Source organism: Hylobates moloch, unplaced genomic scaffold (assembly GCF_009828535.3).
Source record: "Hylobates moloch isolate HMO894 unplaced genomic scaffold, HMol_V3 SCAFFOLD_1, whole genome shotgun sequence".
Lineage (NCBI taxonomy): Eukaryota > Metazoa > Chordata > Mammalia > Primates > Hylobatidae > Hylobates > Hylobates moloch.
In genome coordinates, this window is record NW_026652276.1 from 207,405,285 (window position 1) to 207,426,651 (window position 21,367).

Consider the following 21,367-nt stretch of genomic DNA (forward strand, 5'->3'; position numbering starts at 1 on the left):
AATGTAAGGCTTTTATAATTCAAGCAATTTTCTCAACAAAACATATAGATGCTTAGTTAAAATGAAGTAAAAAACAACTTATAAACCACAAACAATCTCCAAAATGGAAAAAAAATTTCAACTTAAAAATTAAAATACAATTATAATTACTTCTTGTATGGCTATTGGTACTGAGCTACATGGCACAATATACTTAATATGCAGTAATGGGTTTATTTTGCTTAGTCTAGGTCTTATCTAGAAAGGCACACCTAGAGGTGGGTTTAGGATCCTGATTACAGGATTGCATTATCAGTAATTCAGATGATCTGAAAACTTGAAAATAATGTCCTTACTCCTTGATTTAAATATTATCTACAAACAACCATTATTATTAGGAGAAACTCAACAAAAAGCCAATAGATACACATTTCCGTCTATATGCGGCAATATGTCTTTGTTGCTATCTAGGAAATGTCACTGTATGTTGAAGGAACCTGCGCTATGCTACTTCAACCTTCTCTATTAAATAAAGTAACTGTCGGTAACTGGGTTGAAGCTACAGAGCACAGACAGCTCTTTATATCTGTAAGGAGTGCAACGAGCCATCCAAGCTAACTCAGCAGAGAGAACATTCACTAACAAAATGATTGTGAAGACCCACTGACTTGATGGATGTCTGGGATTGTATGGCATAGAGGAGCCCATGACAAAAATGGTACAGATTTGAAAGCCATTATCAGCCTCCTTTTATCCATTCTGGCATGGTTTACTAGTATGACACAGGCTCCCTCTTTCCTCTCTCTTTAATGATACTGTTCCATGAACCAATGAATGTTTTCATTTGGAAAATAAGAAAGCATTGATATGTTATCTGAACTGTGGCTTCTTTAGTGGTGCCAATGGAATAAATATGCTAATTCTCTGCTTTGAAGAATGTACTAGGTAAGGCCCATTACTTCACTGATTTCAGTGATTTTTATGCCCAGGTGAGAAAAGGTTAATACTATGTACCACAGGATATTTCATTATGCAAAAGTTTTGATTTAGGAATGTAATGGGGAATTTCAGTGGCACGTTTTGATGTACTTTCAAATGGTAATTTTCATACTCCATTCTCCAAAGTAAAGTTTAATTCATCATTTGTTAATTAACTCAAAGCAATTTACCTCAAACTATTGCTTGATTCTTCAAAAAAGGAGCAGTTACTATGAAAAGCTACCACAAAAATCTTGAAATATTCACAAAGTCTTACACAAATAATGCCTTTTAATATAGGAATAAAAGACAATCTTCCTCATATGCACACAAATGTACAAAAACACATTCCTCAAAGAAATATTTTCTCAGAACATCAGGGCTTTCATAGAAGGAGCTAAAAAACAGCAGAAGTGCCAAAGAGAAAGAAGAGTTTTCCCTAGCTTTAAAACTGGAACGAAACAACTCTCAACATTTGCAAAACATTCCTTTATTATTAGAAATAAATTATTTGTATAAAAATTGCATGCATCAATCATTGCATTTATTTTTAGCACAACCCAGGGCTTCAATCCGGTCAGCCATTACAAGAAACAGACTCACTGTCTTATACAAGTTAAACAATGTGGGACAGGAACGGGAGTTCTCACAATCACAGAAAAATACTTACAAGAATAACATCAGACATGATTTATTTCAACAGCATTTTTTTTTTCACAAGCTAACATTAGTTTTCCTTTTGTGATTTTTTTTAACTGCTCATGAGTAAGCAATACTTTAGCGTGACACTCATTGGTTTTATTGTATAAAACGGGTTTCTTCACTCCCTGTTTATTGATACTTTTGGCTCATGGCTAATTTTTGTTCCTTACAAGACTGACTATTGATTTGATTGATTGTAGTCTACGGAGATCTCCAGGAGTGAATTTTTGTGGTCTCGTGTTCATTGTTTAAGATCATATACCACATCTCTTCAGATTGTGCTATTTCCCTGTTTCAGATTGAATGATTGCTGTAGCTGATATATGTTGTCTTGGTAGAGGAAGCTGTTAAGATAAATGAGGACAAATTAAAATGGTATATAATAATGCATCCTTTTGTTAATATGATTTTAAAATTCAAGTCCTGTAATAACTTTTTATTAATATCCAGCTTTTACAGCATGTTACTCATTATTTTTAAACCATTCACAGTCATGCACAGCATAATGACATTTCAGCTTGACAGCAGACCGCATTATATAAAGGTGGTCCCATAAGATTATAATGGAGCTGAAAAATTCCTATCACCCAGTGAACACATAACACAACACAACACATAACACAACACATAATTCACATGTTTGTGGTTTGTTGTGTAAACAAATTTCCTGTACTACCAGTCATGAAAAAGCATAGCACATACAATTATATACAGTACATAGTACTTGATAATGATAACAAACGACTATGCTACTGGTTTAAGTATTTACTACACTATACTTTTTATCATTATTTTAAAGTGCACTTCTTCTACTTATACATTATAAAGTTAACTGTAAAACAGCCTCAGGCAGACCCTCCAGGGGTATTCCCGAATAAGGCATTGCTATTACGAGAGATGACAGCTCCATGCGTGTTATTGCCCCTGAAGACCTTCCAGTGGAATAAGATATGGAGGTGGAAGTGATATTGATAATCCTGACCCTGTGAAGGCCTAGGCTAGTGTGTGTTTGGGTGTGTGTGTGTGTGTCTTAGTTTTTAACACAAAATTTTAAAAAGTAAAATGAATAAATAAAAATAGAAAAAAGTCTATCCTTGAGTAAGGGTATAAAGAGAAAATATTTTTTATAGCTGGACAATGTGTTTGTGTTTTAAGTTTTTATTACAAACAAGTCAAAATTTAAAAAGAATAAAAAGTTTATAAAGTAAAGTAATAGTAATCTAAAATAGTATATATTGAAAAAGGAAATGTTTAAAATAAATTTAGTGTAGTCTAAGTGTAGAGTTTTTACAGTATCTACAGTGGCCAGGTGCAGAGACTCACACCTGTAATCCCAGCCCTTTGGGAGGCCTAGGCGGGTGGATCATGAGGTCAGGAGTTTAAAACAAGCTAGACCAGCATGGTGAAATCCCAAGTCTACTAAAAATACAAAAATTAGCCGGGCATGGTGGCACATGCCTGTAATCCCAATTACTCAGGAGGCTGAGGCAGGAGAATTGCTTGAACCGAGGGGCAGAGGTTGCAGTGAGCCGAGATCATGCCCCTGCACTCCAGCCTGGGCAACAGAGCAAGACTCCATCTCAAAACAAAACAAAAAAATTTATAGTACTGCCATGTCCTAGGCCTTCACATTCAATCACCACTCATTCACTTAATGACCCAGGGCAACTTCCAGTCCTACAAGCTCCATTCAGAGTAAGTTCCCTATTTACATGTATACCATTTTTTATCTTGTATACTTTATTTTTACTGTATCTTTACTATGTTTAGATATACAAATATTGCATTACAATTGTGTACACAATTCAGGACAGTAACATGCTGTACAGATTTGTAGCTTAAGTAGACTAGGCTACACCATATTGTCTGGGTGTGACATAGGCTATACCATTTGGTTTGTGTAAGTACACTGTATGATGTTTGCACAAAGACAAAATTGCCTAACAACACATTTCTTAGAACATGTCATCAAGCAATGCATGACTGTAGTAAAAATTAAATGACAGTAGAAATAAAAATGCTGCAGCAATTTTAATCTGTCAAAGTCAGTAGCCTCATTTATAGCATATAGATATTTACTAGAAAACTAAAAATATAAAAGTGCTAATCTTTAATATTTTGGTAAAATTTTACATTTGCATATATGTAAAATGAAAGAACAGATCAATTATCTGTCCTACAAAATATAAAAAACATCTTTCACTACCTAAGTCAAAGACGTCAATTCTTAGAGGCTGATGTAATGACCAAAAAAGTTAAGTAATTATAATTAGCTGTCCTATGAGAATGAATACATCTTCCACTTAAAAATACACAATAATCTTAGACTCTAGAGGTAAACATGCTAAAATATCAAATATATAGAATAGTAAACATGTGAATTGCCAATGCATATTTATGGTTTCTTTTGGTTTCATCAAAAGGAGACAAATGAAGATAAAATTTAAGAAAATAAAGACTCAAAGAAATGTTTAATTGTTCTGTTGCCAACATACTGTAAAGTAAAACTCGTTATTGTAAGACCATTACAGAGATATTATGCCAAATTTATACTCATGCCTAAGCTTCTGGAGAATATAAATCTAAATCCAAATAATTCCTTTGTATTGTTGAAAGATGTGATGCAATGAATCTCTGTCCTAAAATTCAAATGTGATGTCCTATTTTTTCGTGTAATTCTGGAATGAATAATCATAACATAAAAGATATTTTAAAAAGCAAAGAATGTACATGTTTCAATATATGAATCCAATTCAGGATGAAACAGATTTTTAGAAAATAATTTATTTATTGAACATTGAATAAGACTAGAAATTGTAAAGTTCCTCCTCTGAAATAACTGACAGTCAGACTCATTCCATCTTAGTGACACTATTGATGGACTAGACAAGTTTTTACCAGAGACCAAGTTCATACAAAGTTCACAACTACTAAAATTAACTCAGATAGCCCTAAGAAGTGCTACTATAAATGTTTTTTTTTGTTGTTATTTTTTATTTCATTGAATATTATGAGCTTCAGGCTAAAAACAGTTGACGTATCTGCTTATCTTATCTACATTGCTTACCCTTCTAGGTTATTATTGTGGCACAGTGCAAAGGAAGTAGACTTTAGACCTGGTTTTAAATTACGTTCTATTGCCTGCAAAATGCGTGAAAAAAAAAAATCATTGGGCCAGGTTACTGGACCTCAGTTTTATCACTGGTTCAAAACCTACAGTACTGGGTTCCTGTAAGGATGAAAGCAGAATAGATTGGGATGGAACAGCTGTAGTCTGGAAGAACCAGTATAGAACCAGCCTCCCTCCCTCCCTGCCTCCCTCCCTACCTCCCTTTCTTTCTTCTTTCTTTTCTTTTCTTTCCATGAACCATACATGAGACCTAATGGAGTCCTACTTTCTACTTAACCTTTCCAAAAGGTAAAATATTTGTTACATTTGGTTTGGTGTGAAGTGAAACACAATGATTTTCTATGATCACTCACTTTTACTTTTTATTTATAATTTATATAATACTCTCATATGCCTCTAAATTTCCTCTAAGAAAATAAAATCTGTCCTTCAGTTCTGTTTTTGAAGGACTTTCATATAATCTTCACAGACAAGGTGGAGAAAAATTGTCATAAGAGTGATAAAAATGACTTAAAAGGGTCATTCAACTTCCTACACTGTTCAATATTTTCAACAATAACTAAAATGTATGAAATAGTTATAAAATTTGTATATAGCTAGAAAAAGAATTATGGTTGAAATAGAGTAACAAGAGCTGATAGATCTTGAACAATATAGTTTTCAGAAGATGTCCATTCAACAGATGGCAGTTTGGATTAGACCAGTTTTAGGGATCTTTCCAACTTTGGGGCTCTGTAGCTAACTAAAAATTAACATACTATTTTTTGAACTCTTAAACGTGGTTTCTATAAAGAAAATGGTAGAATTCTATTGAGAATTGAGAAAACAATTCACAAAAGGACAGTAATGCTAATTTTTCTACTGGTTAGAAAAGGAAGTGTAAGGTTCTGGAATCAGATGATTTAGTCAGCATGAAAGCAATGATAAGGGACAAACTTTGTGGATGGCAGATACCTCGCAAGAATCTTTATCCCAGAAGTATTATAGAGCAAAATGAATCAGAGATGTACAGATGAGTTCATAGGGAGATTTTTTTCACAGTGGTGATGAATATGCTCATATGAAAATCAGTTTTTGAGCACAGCAACAGTAAATGAATTTCCTTGTGTGCACCACACTGTGTTCATAAGCTAGAGAAAACAAATCTACCTCCAGCAGCAGCTGTTTTCCTGAATTATTCATGAACACAGCTTAAAGAATACTATGTACAGCATTTGTTAATTGGGTACAGTTGGCAAAATTCATATATATCAACTTGGTTTCTAACTCCCCTCGCACTCTGCTGTGAAATAACACTTGACCTTTTTTAAAAATGTAAACTATAGTCTGCAAATTGAGCAACTAACACGGCACTCATTGGTTTCCCATCCAGGTTGTATTACTTATATTTATTCTGTGTAGCTTTTGAAACTTTAAAATCTTGAACACAAATCTACCTTTCATTGTAGAATGGCCATGTAAGTGAACAAACATTAAAAATGGTGACCTCGAGTAGGATTGTGGAAGGATGTGCGAAGATGTCATACACCTTTCTCTCCTGAATGAGTATACTGTAATCACTTTACTTGGGCCCAACTTATTCAAACCTAAATTATACTCCTGTAAAAGATCAATGCACTAAAATCTCCAAAGTACAATTAAACCTTTTTTCCAGGCAGTAATTGATATTATCTTGATTCACTTTTTGACTTGACTTTACCTTCTAAAAGTGAGCATCTGACTTCTTCAGAATATTATAGGCTTACCCTCCAAATAGGCCTTGTTTTTGCAATCTTTCATTCTTATTTTAGAGAACATAGAGAAATACGTGCAGGCTATATAATTTCCATTTCAACATTAATAGAAAATAACCAAAGGAAAACAGTATATGTATGAGATTTACTTCAATAATATGAGATTAGTTCTTATCAATACTGAGAATTTTGTTTTTCAGGGCATATATTTATTCTTTAAAGTGGTGAAAAAGTTTATTAAATTTTTTATCCACCACTTTCCAAAGGTGAGTCTGGATGACTGGTATTTATATCACTAAAAGTTTGGTTCTTTTATTTGGCAACCGTATTTTATAAAGTTTTCTGGATTGCTGCTAAAAAGGAAAAAAAAAAGAGAAAAACAGGTACAACAATAGACTGGTGAGTCATACTGAGAAATGCCAGTGTTCAAATTACATCACTGGCCAACAGCAGTTTATTGGCATCCTATAATAGGTTTCAACTTCCTACACTGATGCTCTCAAGGTAAGAAAAAAGATAAAATTCTGTCCTCAAATCACAAGCATTCTACTCTGATGCCTTTAATGGCAGTTATAGTATACCTTTTGCTAAGAGCCGAAATAGGTTTATCATTAGTAAATTGCTTACCTATACTCAGAGATGAATGTAATGATTTGTTACTAAAGCCCATCCTTACCTTGCTTCTTATATTTCTTACTTCATGAGGTTTCATGTTTGCAGAAAGGTATTGGAGGGTGTTTGTGAAATTCTTGTAAGGTTCACTTCTCTACACGTGACTAAATTTGGTACTGGTGACCCGAAGGTAATCTGGCTAATGATTCCAGGTAAGCTGATAGTAACTGAAACCAATATGTCTAATTAAGCCATGCTAATTAACTATCACAGGATAGTTCTGTGTATGGTAAATTAGAGCAGACAATGCTCATCTAGAAATCTTGATAGAAAAGAAGGTTTGTAGATGGAATGTAGACCATAAGTTGCTATAATAATCAAACCAAATAAAATTAATTTTTAGTTTTTTCTTATATTTAGTGTCAAAAGTATGGAGAGTAGGGGATATAGACTGCTGGATGAATATGAGAGGAAGAGAATATTTTTGCATAGGATTTTGTCCTTAATGCCTGGCTGGGTGTGGTAACTCACACCTGCAATCCTAGCACTTTTGGAGGCTTAGGTGGGATGATCACTTGAGCCTAGGAGTTAGAGACCAGCCTGGGCAACATAGTGAGACCCTGTCTCTACAAAATAAACAAACAAACAAACAAAATTAGCTTGGCATGGCAGCACATGACTGCAGTCCTAGCTATTTGGAAGGCTGAGGTGGGAGGATCACTTGAACCCAGGAGGTAGAGGCTGCAGTGAGCCTAGATCATACCACTGCACTCCAGTCTGGGCAACAGAGCAAGCTCCTGTTTCAAACAGAAAAAACAAATATTGAATCCCTATACTATATTCCAAAAGACTGGAAGCCACTCTAATACAAGTATCCTTGCTTTTCTTTCTTTTTTGATTCATCTGTAGAACCTAGTAAGGTAAAGGTTGTAATGTTTACCATACTCAGCTTTCTGGTATTTTACCATACAAATCTTTAAATTATTTGCCACTCTTTCATAGATACCATGATAGGCTTCAATAGATCAGTTAAATTCTACTGGTTGAGCACTGATTTCTGTGTATTGTTATCATGTGCTTTTTCCTGGGCGGACTGTAGAGAAGAAAATAGGTAAAGAACAGAAAAATGGAAAGACAGTTGTAGAAGAGATTCTATTTCCAGGATCATGAGGCTTTTAAAGAAGAACTTTAATTATCTTAATATATCCAAGAAGGGAAGTCAAGGGAAGCCCTCAGGAAGCCCAAGGAAAGGGGACCATGTGGGAGAAACAAGTATTAACTGTGACTTAACTAAACATATTGGCTAACTAGAGTTCTCATTTCCCTAAAGGCACAAATAACATCATTTATTTGTGTAAGATCTGTAGTGATATTCTGTAAATATCAGTAAACTATTGATACTATAAAAAGCACCCAATATTGAACAAGAAAAATTGTGGAATTGTTTCTAAGTACTAAAAGATAGTTTTTATAAAAAGATGATGCTTTCAAATATCACGCTTTGTAATGCTTCAAAAGAAAGATCTGAATGTCATGCTTTGTAAAAGAGATTTTGGGAGCAAGTTTGTAGAACAGCCACTCATCTTGAGAGACCATTTGCTTCGAATGGTTTCAAATGTGATGGTGTCACAGTATGTGAGTACCACCATGCCCCTGGAAACATATAGCACAATCCCCAAGACTAGGAGAAGAATGTTCAACGTACATCTATTAGGAAGTGCTCCCGCTCTTGACCATCGGAAACTCTACAGATGACTTACTGTTGGTTTCAAGACTCTCACAGAGTTCACTTTTCACCTCGCCATTTGGTCTGTCATTTCCTTTTTGGATCAGTTTGCTTTGCATGGTGGCAGCTGTCACCACAGCCTTGAAGCTCCTCTTGCGTTTTTGAACATTCTGTTCTGGATGAAAAATTATAATATAAACCTTGGGCATATAGAGCATGCCCAGAGATACTGAAGCACTTAAACTCATGGAGACAGTAAGTGTTGTTGTCTGGATGTACATCTGAGGGAAGAAAAAAAAAAGAATCACTGTTGGTAAGCCTAACAGTAGGAGATAAAGCAAATAACATACTATTTTCTAAAATTGTTCCAGCTTCTCTGCTAAAGGCACATTAAAAGGCACTTATTGAAATTGTTCTTAATTATAGTCAACCATTCCTGTATCCTAACCTGCAAATGTAAATGAGTAAGGTTATTTTTTTATTGAACCCAATTTCTTAAAATAAAAATACAAACAACCAAGCTGGTGGAGCTTATTTTCTTTTTTAGATTTTAAATAAACATACATAAGGAACACTAACAATGCCACACAGGACTTCTTTAGAAGGTACTAGTGGGCCAAGTGTTATTTTAGCAATAAGTTTAACCCAGAAGGTAAGTATACATAGTGAAAATAGAGTGGGAGTGCAACATTCCAGAACATCACTATTACACACCAGTGCTTGAATAACGCTAGCGGTTGCATCTTCACATCATTACATAATTCCAACTACCAAAAATCACAAGCATGTCATAAGGGCTTGATTTTTTTTAACAGTCCCTCTAAAGAACACTTCCAGAAGGTTCTCAATGATAGCATCATATCAAAATAAGTCAGGTACTTTTATAAAATATGTAAGATCTCCTCCCTCCAAGATATATGCACTGGGGATATCGTCCCGGTCACCGCATTCTGAAATTCTCCCCCTGTGCCCATTGCTTGCCCTTATCCCACTGAAATCGACTGCTCTGATACTTACAGAGAGAGATCTTTCTGGAAGGTTTTTCTTTCTACAAGCTAGAGGTTAAGAATCTCAAAAAAAAACCAAAGCTAAAATCACTGCTTTGGCTTTTTCTTTTTTGGTTATGGTATAGAAACAGAAACAGCAGTATTTCATTCTTTAAAAACAGAAACAAAAACCTTTGATCTGGTTCCACTTTTGATGTCCTGAGCTCAAAATAGAATTTTCCCCAAATAACTTGGGATACTGAGGCCACAGAGAAACCACATCTTAAGACTGTAAAGACATTCTCCCTTTGTCATATCTACGACCCTCGTTAATAGATCTGTTCACTCTATTTACATCTCTGAATATCATCCTGATTAGTTGGATTTTTTAAATATGTTTTAATCTGTTAGTCTTGCTAACATCTATCATACTAGTTAGATCTCATCTTGCAATCCTCAAGACCAAACTAATTGTGTCCTTTTAAATAAAGAATCAAAAAACAAACAAACAAACAAAAAACAAAAAACAAAAACATTCGCCCTCAAGGGTAAATAACTGAATCAGTGTTAGTGTTGCCTTTTCCTAGAGGAGAAGTTTTCTCTTAACAGATGGCAAAACCTTGAGGTAAAGAACTGTCCAAACCATGAGCAGGATGTGAGGCACAAGCTAAGAAACTGTCTTTGGATATAAAATCATACCATGCACATTGCTGAATTTACTGTCCAGTTCATCTGCCACTAAGGCTGTCCTTGCATAAGAGCTCATTGTAAGTGTGGAAAACACTTTAACGAGATTTACTACAAAGTTTACAAGATTTACTAAAATTAAGACCATCCCAATGAAATAGGGATGTGTATGTTTACGGCTCATAAGTCTCGCTAAGCTTTGCCATCTACTTTTAAGCAACTTATTATTTTAAACATTCCTAAGCTTCTCTAGTATTGGTTAATCTTTTTTGAATTCCTGCTTATTTTCAAGCTAGCATTGCTGCAAAAACCCACATAGAAAATTGACTGCAGAGAGAGGACATAAAGGTAAGAAAAGAATGTGGCAAAGTACAAACCACACCCGCACATGTTCCAATGCCCGTCAAATAGAAAACCATCAGTTTTGTCCCAGTCAGACTCTTTCAGGTCAATTAGCCTAAAAACAAACAAACAAATCCAACAACGAAACAGCCATAAAATGATGGGAACATCTATACTGATTAGTTGGATTTTTTAAATGTGCCTTAATCTGTTAGTCTTGCTAACACGTATAGTACTAGTCCAAATAGTATAAAAATATTTTTGTAATAAACATCCTATAAATTTTCTCTGCTACCAAAAATATAAATAATAGTCTTCTCTTATTTGGAATAATTTCTGTGATATATAGTAAATTTAATCCTGCTAAATATTAGATATGAAGAGGACTCTGGAATGCTAGCTTCCTCGTTAAATAAATTACCGCAGTCTATACTTTTGGCAAGCCAACTCAATGAAAGATGTAATAAACACAGACATTAGAATTAAATAGTACCATGGTTAGTGTAGCAAGCTCTTCATTAGACACTATACTTTCAAATTATACCAAAATGCTGATCTTAATTATGTACTTTCTTAAGACAGTTTCTGAAAAATTTTAATGTGAGTTTAATACCGGAAAGGCATCTAACAAAATCCTTAGCAAACTAACACAAGAATAGAAAACCAAATACCGCTTGTTCTCACTTATAAGTGGGAGCTAAATGATGAGAACACATGGAGACATAGAGGGGAACATCACACGCTGCGGCCTTTTGGAGGGTGAAGCATGGGACAAGGGAGAGGATCAGGAAAAATAATAACAGGTACTAAGCTTAATACATGGGTGATAAAAATAATCTGTACAACAAACCCCCAGACACAAGTTTACCTATATAACAAACCTGCACTTGTATCCCTGAACTTAAAATAAAAGTTAAAAAAATCCACAAAATCATACCCTAAAGTCCACAACCTTACAGTGGCCTAGCATTTGTTACAGGGCCATGGACTATGTATGATTAGACTGAGTTTTTGAAATTCATCTTTCAAAAAATCATACATGTCATAACCTCAATGAAAGCAGTAACAGCAAAACAAGCAAAGAAATGTAAATGCCACCTATTGTCACTCTAGAGAAACTCAATCCTTAATAGCATAGATTATAGAATTCTGAATATCTCCCATATTTAATAAGAAGTTGAGAGACTATATTTAACATCGGAAAACAAACACTTGATTTTTAAAAATGCATGGATTTTTGTATATCTATAGAAAATTCTGATTACTTGAGCCATACAGGAAAATAAAAGTTAAAAAAATCCACAAAATCATGTGTGATAAAATAATCTGTACAACAACCCCCCCCCATGACACAAGTCTACCTATATAACAAACATGTACTTGTATCCCTGAACTTAAAAGTTAAAAAAAAAACAAAAAACACAAATCATACCCTAAAGCCCACAGCCTTACAGTGGCCTAGCATTTGTTACAGGGCCATGGAAGGAATATATTCCAGTAGACCTGGGTACGAATTCTAGAACCACCACTTATATACATTTTTTTTAAAAGATAAAGTTTACGGAGAAACTCCAGAGTTACTTTCTGGGTGATTAAAGCCCCCAAACCAACCTCCCAGGCTACAATCCAAACTAATCAATCTTCCCTGGTTATTGGACAAATATGGTATCTTATTTTCTTCTCTGAACAGTAAGTTCTTATCTATGTCACAGGGTGGGGTTGGGGGTAATACTTTTCTCATAGAGGAGTTACAGGGTAGAATGATATATTTATAAAATCTCTTACAGATACAAGATAGCTCAAGAAACATTCTTTACCCTACAACTTTGCATCTAAAAATATGCTAACAAAGTATCCTCCCAGGAGTATAGGACAAAAGAAGGACCTATTACACACTTATTCAAACCAGTTTTGTTTAGAGAAGAGCTGATAGCCAGGCTCTGACTATATGTTGTTGAGGAAAAGGCCTTTGTAATCTCACTTCAATGTAGACAGAATAAAATTTTATCCAAATGTGAACTTAAGACCATATTTACTGCCTGGGCCACATTCTTAGAATAATATAACAGCTCTTTATCTCAAAGTTACAGCTCATCAGAATGCAGGAGGGGACTGTATTAACTCCCACTAACCCACAAAAATTCAAGAGATGCTAGCAATGATATTGGATATGTTAATAATAATCTTCTCTTTCCCAGCCTTCTCTTATGTGCTCCCTCCTGGCCCTGTCACTCCAAAATACTAACACCCAGAGGATGGGGACTATCTTTTCTATCACATGCACTGATGGCTTGTTACTTACTCTGCCTCCACGCCCCATGGACATTTTGAACCTGAAGCAGTCAGATGCACTGAAGCAGATTTAAGCAATCTCTAGATAAGCCAGGGGTGAGCTGTGACAATGGAGCATACTAATATGAAATCTTTTCTGGGACCTATTACAGTTCCCTCTTCAAACTCTGAATAGGTCATTTTTACATATCAAGGTCTGCTCAATGTAGGTCATGATGTGGAATCATTAAAGCTTCCAGGAAGAGTGAGGAGGGAGGAGATTATATTTTTCCAGGATAAAGGTCAGTCTTTTGCTTTCAACCAGCTGCCAGTGCACAGACCACCACAGATTCTGACATCCAACCTGGTATTTTTGCAACCCCTTGGTAACTAACTATTATGAAACCTAACACTCAAAGCAACTTTATGCCACGTGATAAGAAACAGATTCAGTATTTATTCCTGACTATTTCTGTTTTGCCCTCGATGGTTTAATCTTACCACTTTGTTTTAGTCACCAGGTTCTGTTTGGCTGCTTTGCATACCGTTTGGCCAGTTAGAAAGCTACACTAACACTGACAGCCTGTAATTCTCTGCTTCTGTTTCTACTTCCTCATCTGCGTGTCTGCCAAAGTGAAACTTGCACCAAAAAATGGGTTTTCTTTTGCTTTTTAGCAGCCAATGGGCTTCAAAATACCATTTACTACTAGAAGTGATTTTTTTTTTTAAAGATGAAGAAGTTTATAGAGAAACTGGAGTTGCCCTGTGGGTGATAACACCCCAAATCAATCTATCATGCAAAAGTCCAAACTCATAAAATTCCCCTAGCAATTGAAAATTGCAAAAACCAGAGGCAACCATTCAGCTTTGCTGGCTGAGCCTGGAACCACTACCGAGCTCATATCAAACGTTTTTATTTTGTTCCTGTCTTGTTTACATTAAATATCTTCCTAGTTTCATTGCTTAGTCTTTTTCTTTCTGTCTCTTACTCGCTTGCTGATCATATTTAGAATTATACCCTTAAACCAACACAAGCTTCGTGGGTGTGCACTTGTACCCAAGACCCTGTACTAGAAGGGCCCCATGCTTGGTTTAATGCTCTGCTGCAAATGTTTTGAAGTCTGTAATAATTGTTAAAGAAAGACTCCTGCATTTTCATTTCTTACTGGGTTCCACAAATTATATAGCTAGTCCTCTTTTAAAAATCACTTATATACTGACAAATTCCAGGCTTTTCTTAGGAAAGGCATTTGCCTTTTGGGTCACTCCCTTCGGTGTCTGACAGCATCTGAAACTTAACAAGCCTCTGATTCCCAATCTTCATCCCTAAATTTGATCTCCCAGTGGTCTACCCTATCTCATTAATACCATGCTTCTGGTTCTTGGGAGAGCAGGTGGACAGGGAACTTGAAATTGTCTTTTACTCCTTTTTTATACTCCCACCCTATCTATGACCAAATCCTATTGATTCTACCTTCAAAATTTGCTCAGAACTTTCAGAATGTGTCCACTGGTGTACATTGCTCAGAGCCATCATCATCTCTCATTTGGATCAGTACTGTAACTGTCCTAGTGTTCTCTTTCCTGCTGCCCTTGCTCTCTTCTGTTTGAGCATCTGATTGATCCTAACACAGAAGCTAGAATAATCCCATTATTCACAAACTGAATTAGGTCACTCCTACTCTCCAAAGCCTACTCTCCAATGACTTCCCATTGATGGTATCTTGACAGTGGTCCACAAGATCCTCTGAGAACTCCTCTGGTTTACTCTTTTTTTACTCATTCCCTTCCACCCATACTGGCTCCCTGGCTGATCTTGGAACACACCAGGCATGCTTCTACTTTCAGACTTTTATATCTAGTGGCTTGCCTCTTCACTGCCTTCAGGTCTTTACTGAAATGCCCCGGCTCAGTGAGACCTTTCCTGAACACACCATTGAAAATTGTAACCCCCAACCTTCTACCAGTATTCCTAGCTTTATCACACTCCTTAGTATCTAACACATTATATCCTAAAAGTCTACATATTTTACTCATTTAATGTATGTGGTATCTATTTCCCCTACCTAGAATAAAAATTCCATGAATATTGGGAATTTTACCTGTGTCGTTCACGGCTGTAAACTCAGAACTTAGAAAACTGTCTGGATTAAGAAAGTGTGGCACATATACACTATGGAATACTACACAGCCATAAAAAATGATGAGTTTGTGTCCTTTGTAGGGACGTGGATGAAGCTGGAAACCATCATTCTCAGCAAACTATCATAAGGACAAAAAACCAAACACCGCATGTTCTCACTCACAGGTGGGAATTGAACAATGAGAACACTTGGACACAGGAAGGGGAACATCACACCCCGGGGCCTGTTGTGGGGTGGGGGTAGGGAGGAGGGATAGCATTAGGAGATATACCTAATGTAAATGACGAGTTAATGGGTGCAGCACACCAACATGGCACATGTATACATATGTAACAAACCTGCACGTTGTGCCCATGTACCGTAAAAGTATAATAAAAAATAAAAAGGAAAGAAAACTGTCTGGATAACAGACTTTCTCTATAATCTTTTGAGTTGGTGTGGGTTCATACTCCCAAATTTGGGTTTTAAGGAACATAACTCATGTATTTCCAAGAAAGAAAAAAAAAAAACAGATACTAAAACTACAAAATATCAGAAAACTGGAGGACTGGAGGACTCCATTCTTTTTCATAGCAATCTCTAGGCTGGGAGAGAAATGTAATTTTAGGCAGATAAACATAATGCCCTTTTAAACAGTAAACTTGGTAATAACGGGCCATTTTGCTCTCGATCAGCAATGAACAGTATAATTCAAAGTCAGTGGTTTTCACTTTGGGAATAGGAGAGCTCTGAGATCTGCCCTCAATACCTCCCCAAGTTAACTGTATAACTGAGGGTCGGGCACTCACACTACTTCTAAGCTTTCATAGACTTAAATCAAAGGATTTAATGAGACAACATATATAAACACTGGCACAGAGCCTGGGATATATTAATTAATAAGGGATAGCTCTTATTTTCATCATATAACCTTGACAACCTGTTCTCTATTCATCTTCCTTCATTCTCCACACCAGAAACACTTAACACTACTTCTCTCTCAAAATCAGCTCCAAGACTTTTAGCCTTTATAACAGAAACACACACACACACACACACACACAAATACAAGCAAAATGATTTATTCATAAGGAAATATACTTTATGTTTGTGGGAAACTTTAGAGTCACCACAGCAAAGAATTATAGTCCAATTTAACTCTGGGAAAAATCACCGTCCTGAGTGTTGTGTTTCTCCTGTCAGGTAGAAATCACAGTGCTGCTGACCCAGCAGCAGGTCAGATACATTGCACTGTGTTTTCATTAGTGGAGGTGGAGACTAGTTGTGTGTAATCCATTTGCAGTCAATTATCACATCCCCTTTCGGCTCAGGACACATATTTGCAACATGAAGAGTCAAATCAAAAGCTACGAATGAAGAATTGTGAAGGAAGACTATAGATGCAGAGCAGGGTTTGTTCTCCCTCCTGTGAGGTCTTTCTGAACGCGTCACCTTGGAATGTTTGGGAGAGGTGGAAACCAGCTGAAGAGAATGATACAGCATCAACCAACAAGCAGAATATCAGCTTCTCTAATGATAGGAAAGAACCATGTAAGGAAGCTCAAGATCTGTTAAAGAAGCAAAAAATCTATCTGATTTATAATGACTATAATTAAACATATGTGATCTCTAATATTTGGATTAGTAAATAATTTGTTTTTATTAAAGCCTGATGGAAAATTTCAAAAATAGAGTAAAAATTTAAAACTATGGCATTATTAAATAAAATGTGGTCTTTAATTTTCAATTATTATATATAAGAATTACAGAAATATAGTAAATAAACTGATGTTGCACTTTCTACTGGGATATGTATGTGAAAATTAATACAAGGTGTCTACTTTCTCAGTGCTTATTAATTCCTCCTTTACAGGTATTTTTGCTCACGTTTTCCCTCGTGGATTTCTGCTTCCATGGTAACTTTTGGCCCTTTATCACTGCAGCAGCATGGACAGAACTGGGAATAACAGCAATGGGGAGGTGTTTAATTATCATTTGAACGGATATCAAAATATAATAAACAATATTTTCAGGTAGAGAACAAATAAATAAAAGTATAAATTAGTTTAGAAAGAAGCAAGGAAGAGGAAACAATTGTTTCAGGAACAAAATTTATCTCTGAACTATATTTTAAAGTATCTCTATCTCTATCTATCTGTCTACAGTTCTAGAAGCCAGGAAAAGAGAAAATATGTTGAATCCTATATTTATCACTGCCTAGAGATGGAAGCTTTTCTAGAATTTAAATTTTAGGCTAAATAATAAATTCAGGTTGTGTTATCTAAGGAAAGTTGGTAAAATTATGAAAATGGTTCAACTGTAGTTTTGCGAAAGGCACTAAATCTTGGTCAAATAGATATTTTCTCTATAACCTTTTTTAAAGACAAAATAATTGATCCAGTAACTCAGTGCAGGTGCTTTTGTGGAGGCATATGATGTTTTAAAAGTGCTATTTTTTTTTCTGGTGATATCCCTTAATATAGGAAGAATCAAGAAAAATGGTGTGATGGGCTGAATTGTGTCTCCTCCAACATTTGTATTTTGAAGGCCTAACCCCCAGTACCTCAGAATGTGACTGCATTTGAAGATGGGGTCTTTAAAGAGGTAATTAAGTTACGATCAGGTCATTTTGGTGGTCCCTAATCCCATATGCCTGATGTGCTTATAAGAAGAAGAAATTAGGACACAAGACACACAGAAGGAAGATCACGTGATAACACAGGGAAAAGATGGCCATCTACAAGCCATGGAGAGAGGCCTCAGAAGAAAATAACCTTGTTGACACCTTGATCTCAGACTTCTAGTATCCAGCACTATGAGAAAATTGATTTCTGTTGTTTAAGCCACTCTGTGTGTGATACTTAGTTATACCAGCCCTGGAAAACTAACAGGAATGGGAAATTAATATCACTGAAAAAGTTCTGAAAGTTCTGTGATAGTAGTTGGTTGTGGTTAAATGTACCAATAGCATCTCAAAGATTTCTGATATTGATTAAAATGATGAGTTTAGATACTGTACAATAACTACAACCATAATATCTATCAGTTATTGAGGATCAGGTACAGCATTATGCCAAAATTTTTATGCACTTATTTAACCCCTCACACTAATCCTGTAAGGTAGGAATAAGTAAGTCTATTTTTGAGAATTACACAGTCACGAAGAAGTCATTTTTGAGACACAGTCATTTTAGAAAAGTCATACAATACATGAAAATAAAGTGTAGATTCAAACTGAGGTTTCTCTAATTTGAAAGCCCATATCCTTACCACACACCATCTGGCCCCCATAAATACACCGAGAAGTGAAAGAGCAGGATTAATATGACTTGAGTCCTCTCCAAATCAGAAAAGCATCACTTTTCTAATAGATTTGGGCCAAATTTCTTCTAAATAATAGAGGCACAGTTAAAGTACTTCAATTAATATTTAGTTGTGCATTTAGAGGGTTTCTGCTGTTATTAATCAGCTACTTTCTTCATAAATAAAAACCTCATGTGGATCCTAAAGCAGCTCTGGCTTTCTTAGAACTATATCTTGTTAAGCTTGACAAAATAATCTAGCTGAGAATATGGGCCTGAAGAGCTGGATAAGTTAATCTTTTAAGTGATGTTTAGCATTGAGTTTGCGCTGGGCTGGAGCAGGAAAGTGTCTGATGAACACTGGCCACCAGAAGGAACAGGGATTCCCTACATTCAGAAGACAAATTGCCAGCACAGTGTTGCTGCATAGGCACCATTCCACCTCTATAGCACCAGAGACAGGCTATTGACAATAAAGCAGGCAGGCAAAGTTGGATTCAAATACAGATGAACTGACAACCAAGAATTAGCAAATACTTAAGGAGGACCAAGACACCTTACAAAGAAAATAACATAAACATACAAAAATAGATCCAATACAGCTAAAGAAGGAAGATCGTGGAATTAAAATTACTGTTATCTTAGAGAAGTTTTGAAAAAATAACAAATCCATAAAAATACCAAATAAATTCATAGAAGCTAACATTTTAATCATTAAAATAAAATCTGAATACATGAAGGACTTCTGATTCTGGCTATGGAGGAGTAGCTATAATCAAACCAAACCAACTTCTGAGAATAACTATAAAACAGTCATAAAGTTAAGGGAAAAAAAGACTATTTGGAGGCATCAGAGGAGAACCAAGGTAGCCAGGACTCAGGGGGCCAAGATCCTAGGAAGGAAAAAGAAAGCACATTGACATACGTCCAGCACTCTCCACTGCTTCTTATTCCCAGGTAACATACTGATTCTACATAGGAAAGACAGAAATCTTTAGACAGACCTGTCAGCAGTCTCATGGGACTAGGGAGATAAAATCTGGAATTTGGGGTTATCATTGCCATCAGGACTTAAGGACCCACGATTCTAGGGTACTACAGAGAAGTAAACCTGGTATTTTATACCTTTTTTTTCCTTGAGACTTTGCTGAATCCTAAGTGTAAGAAAGCAGCAAGCTAAAAAAAAAAAATCAAACATAATCTAGATTCAGAGAGAATTCAGTTAGAATTCAGGTCCATGGAGGAGAATGATTATTCATAAAATATCAGACATTTAGCTAATATATCTAAAGGGATATTGCAGAGGAGGGAAGGTAAATCAGAAATAGACAAATCCATAAAAACCTGAAACTTATCCTCGAATTATCCCAATCCCAGATTATATCAAGGTGAAATGTCTTGATATATGTATTTCAATTGCTGACTAGTAGAAAATTGAAGCTTCTCTAGAAGGAAATAACAATATATATAACATCTACATTTTTAAAAAATGTACAATGTCAGGTATTCAATAAAAGATTACCAGCCAGGCATGCTAGGACACAAAAACAAATGACCAAAAACCATGGGCAAACAACAACAAAAACTAAACAGGTGATAGAAATGGAGCCACAGATGATCAGAACCAGGCTTCTCAGACAAAACTTTAACATAAATGTATTGAGGAAAATGCATAATAAGATATTTTCACCAGAGGACTGGAATGTGTGTGTGTGTGTGTGTGTGTGTGTGTGTGTGTGTGTATTCAAGTCAAAAATTACAGGAGTGAAAAATATAATAATTGAATTGAATAGATGAGTTTCATAACTAATTAGCTACATGGCAGGAAATGACTGATGAGTTCAAGATAAATCAGTAAAAAAAAAATCGACAGTGAAGGATGGAGACTATAAATATTTTTAAAATCCAGGAAGAAATTATTGGGGATATATAAAACATGATACAAAATTTGAATAAACATGAATCTGAAGTCCTAGAAAGAAAGGAGAGATATAATAGGTAAAAAGAAACACTTAAAAGAGACACTGGACAATAATTTCCCAAAACTTATGAAAAATAATCTATTAAATTGTACAGAAAAAAATTACCAGATGGCCACATTCTGGGAAATCCTAAAAAATTTCATGGATTTAAATACAGGATATGCTATTTGACTAATGTGAAATCAGATTAGAAAATAGAACTAGGTTGGAAATAAATAACAAAAGATAAGAAAATTGCCAACTGTTTGAAAATTAAACAATACATTTCTAAATCACTCATAAGTCAAAAGAAAAACAATGGAAATTAGCAAATAGTTTGAACTGAATAATAATCAAGATACAACATATCAAAAGTCGTGGGATATAGCTAAAGCAGACAGAAAAGCAGAAATCTTGATATGATTATTCATCTCAAAAAACTAAAGAAAAAGGAGAGAAAATTAAATCCAATCAATATAGAAGGAATGAAATAATAAAGATAAAAGTCAATAAAATAGAACACAAATGTAACATAAAGAAAATCAACAAAGCTAAAAAAAGTCTTTGGAAAGACTGTAAAATTAAACCACTCACAAGGTTGACCAAGCAAACAAGAAACAAGACATAAATTACCAATAAGTTGGTAATTATTCCTAAAAAGGGAAGAAGATGTGATATAAGATTTTAAAAATATGCCAGCAAATTAGTTCTAAATGTTGTTAGTAAAAAAAAAATAGTTAAAGTGTATGTTTAAAGTTTAAAGCAACTTAGAAAAAAATGAAAATAGGATCTAAAACTCCTGAACTATCAAATGAAAAAAATGAGAGAAAACTTG

At 35.2% G+C, this 21,367-nt stretch overlaps 1 protein-coding gene across 1 annotated transcript in view; it reads right to left on the reverse strand.

Annotated features, from left to right (window-relative positions):
• Nucleotides 1–1,522: 1,522 nt before the first annotated feature.
• GRM8 (glutamate metabotropic receptor 8) overlaps nt 1,523–21,367 on the reverse strand; it is an 845,421-nt gene continuing 825,576 nt past the window's right edge. Inside the window, exons 9-10 of the mRNA XM_032761623.2 lie at nt 8,895–9,141; nt 1,523–2,003 (exon numbers count right to left, since the gene is read on the reverse strand). Of these exons, the coding sequence (XP_032617514.1) occupies nt 1,954–2,003; nt 8,895–9,141 (297 nt within the window). The 3' untranslated portion in view covers nt 1,523–1,953. The remainder of the gene's footprint in view (nt 2,004–8,894; nt 9,142–21,367) is intronic.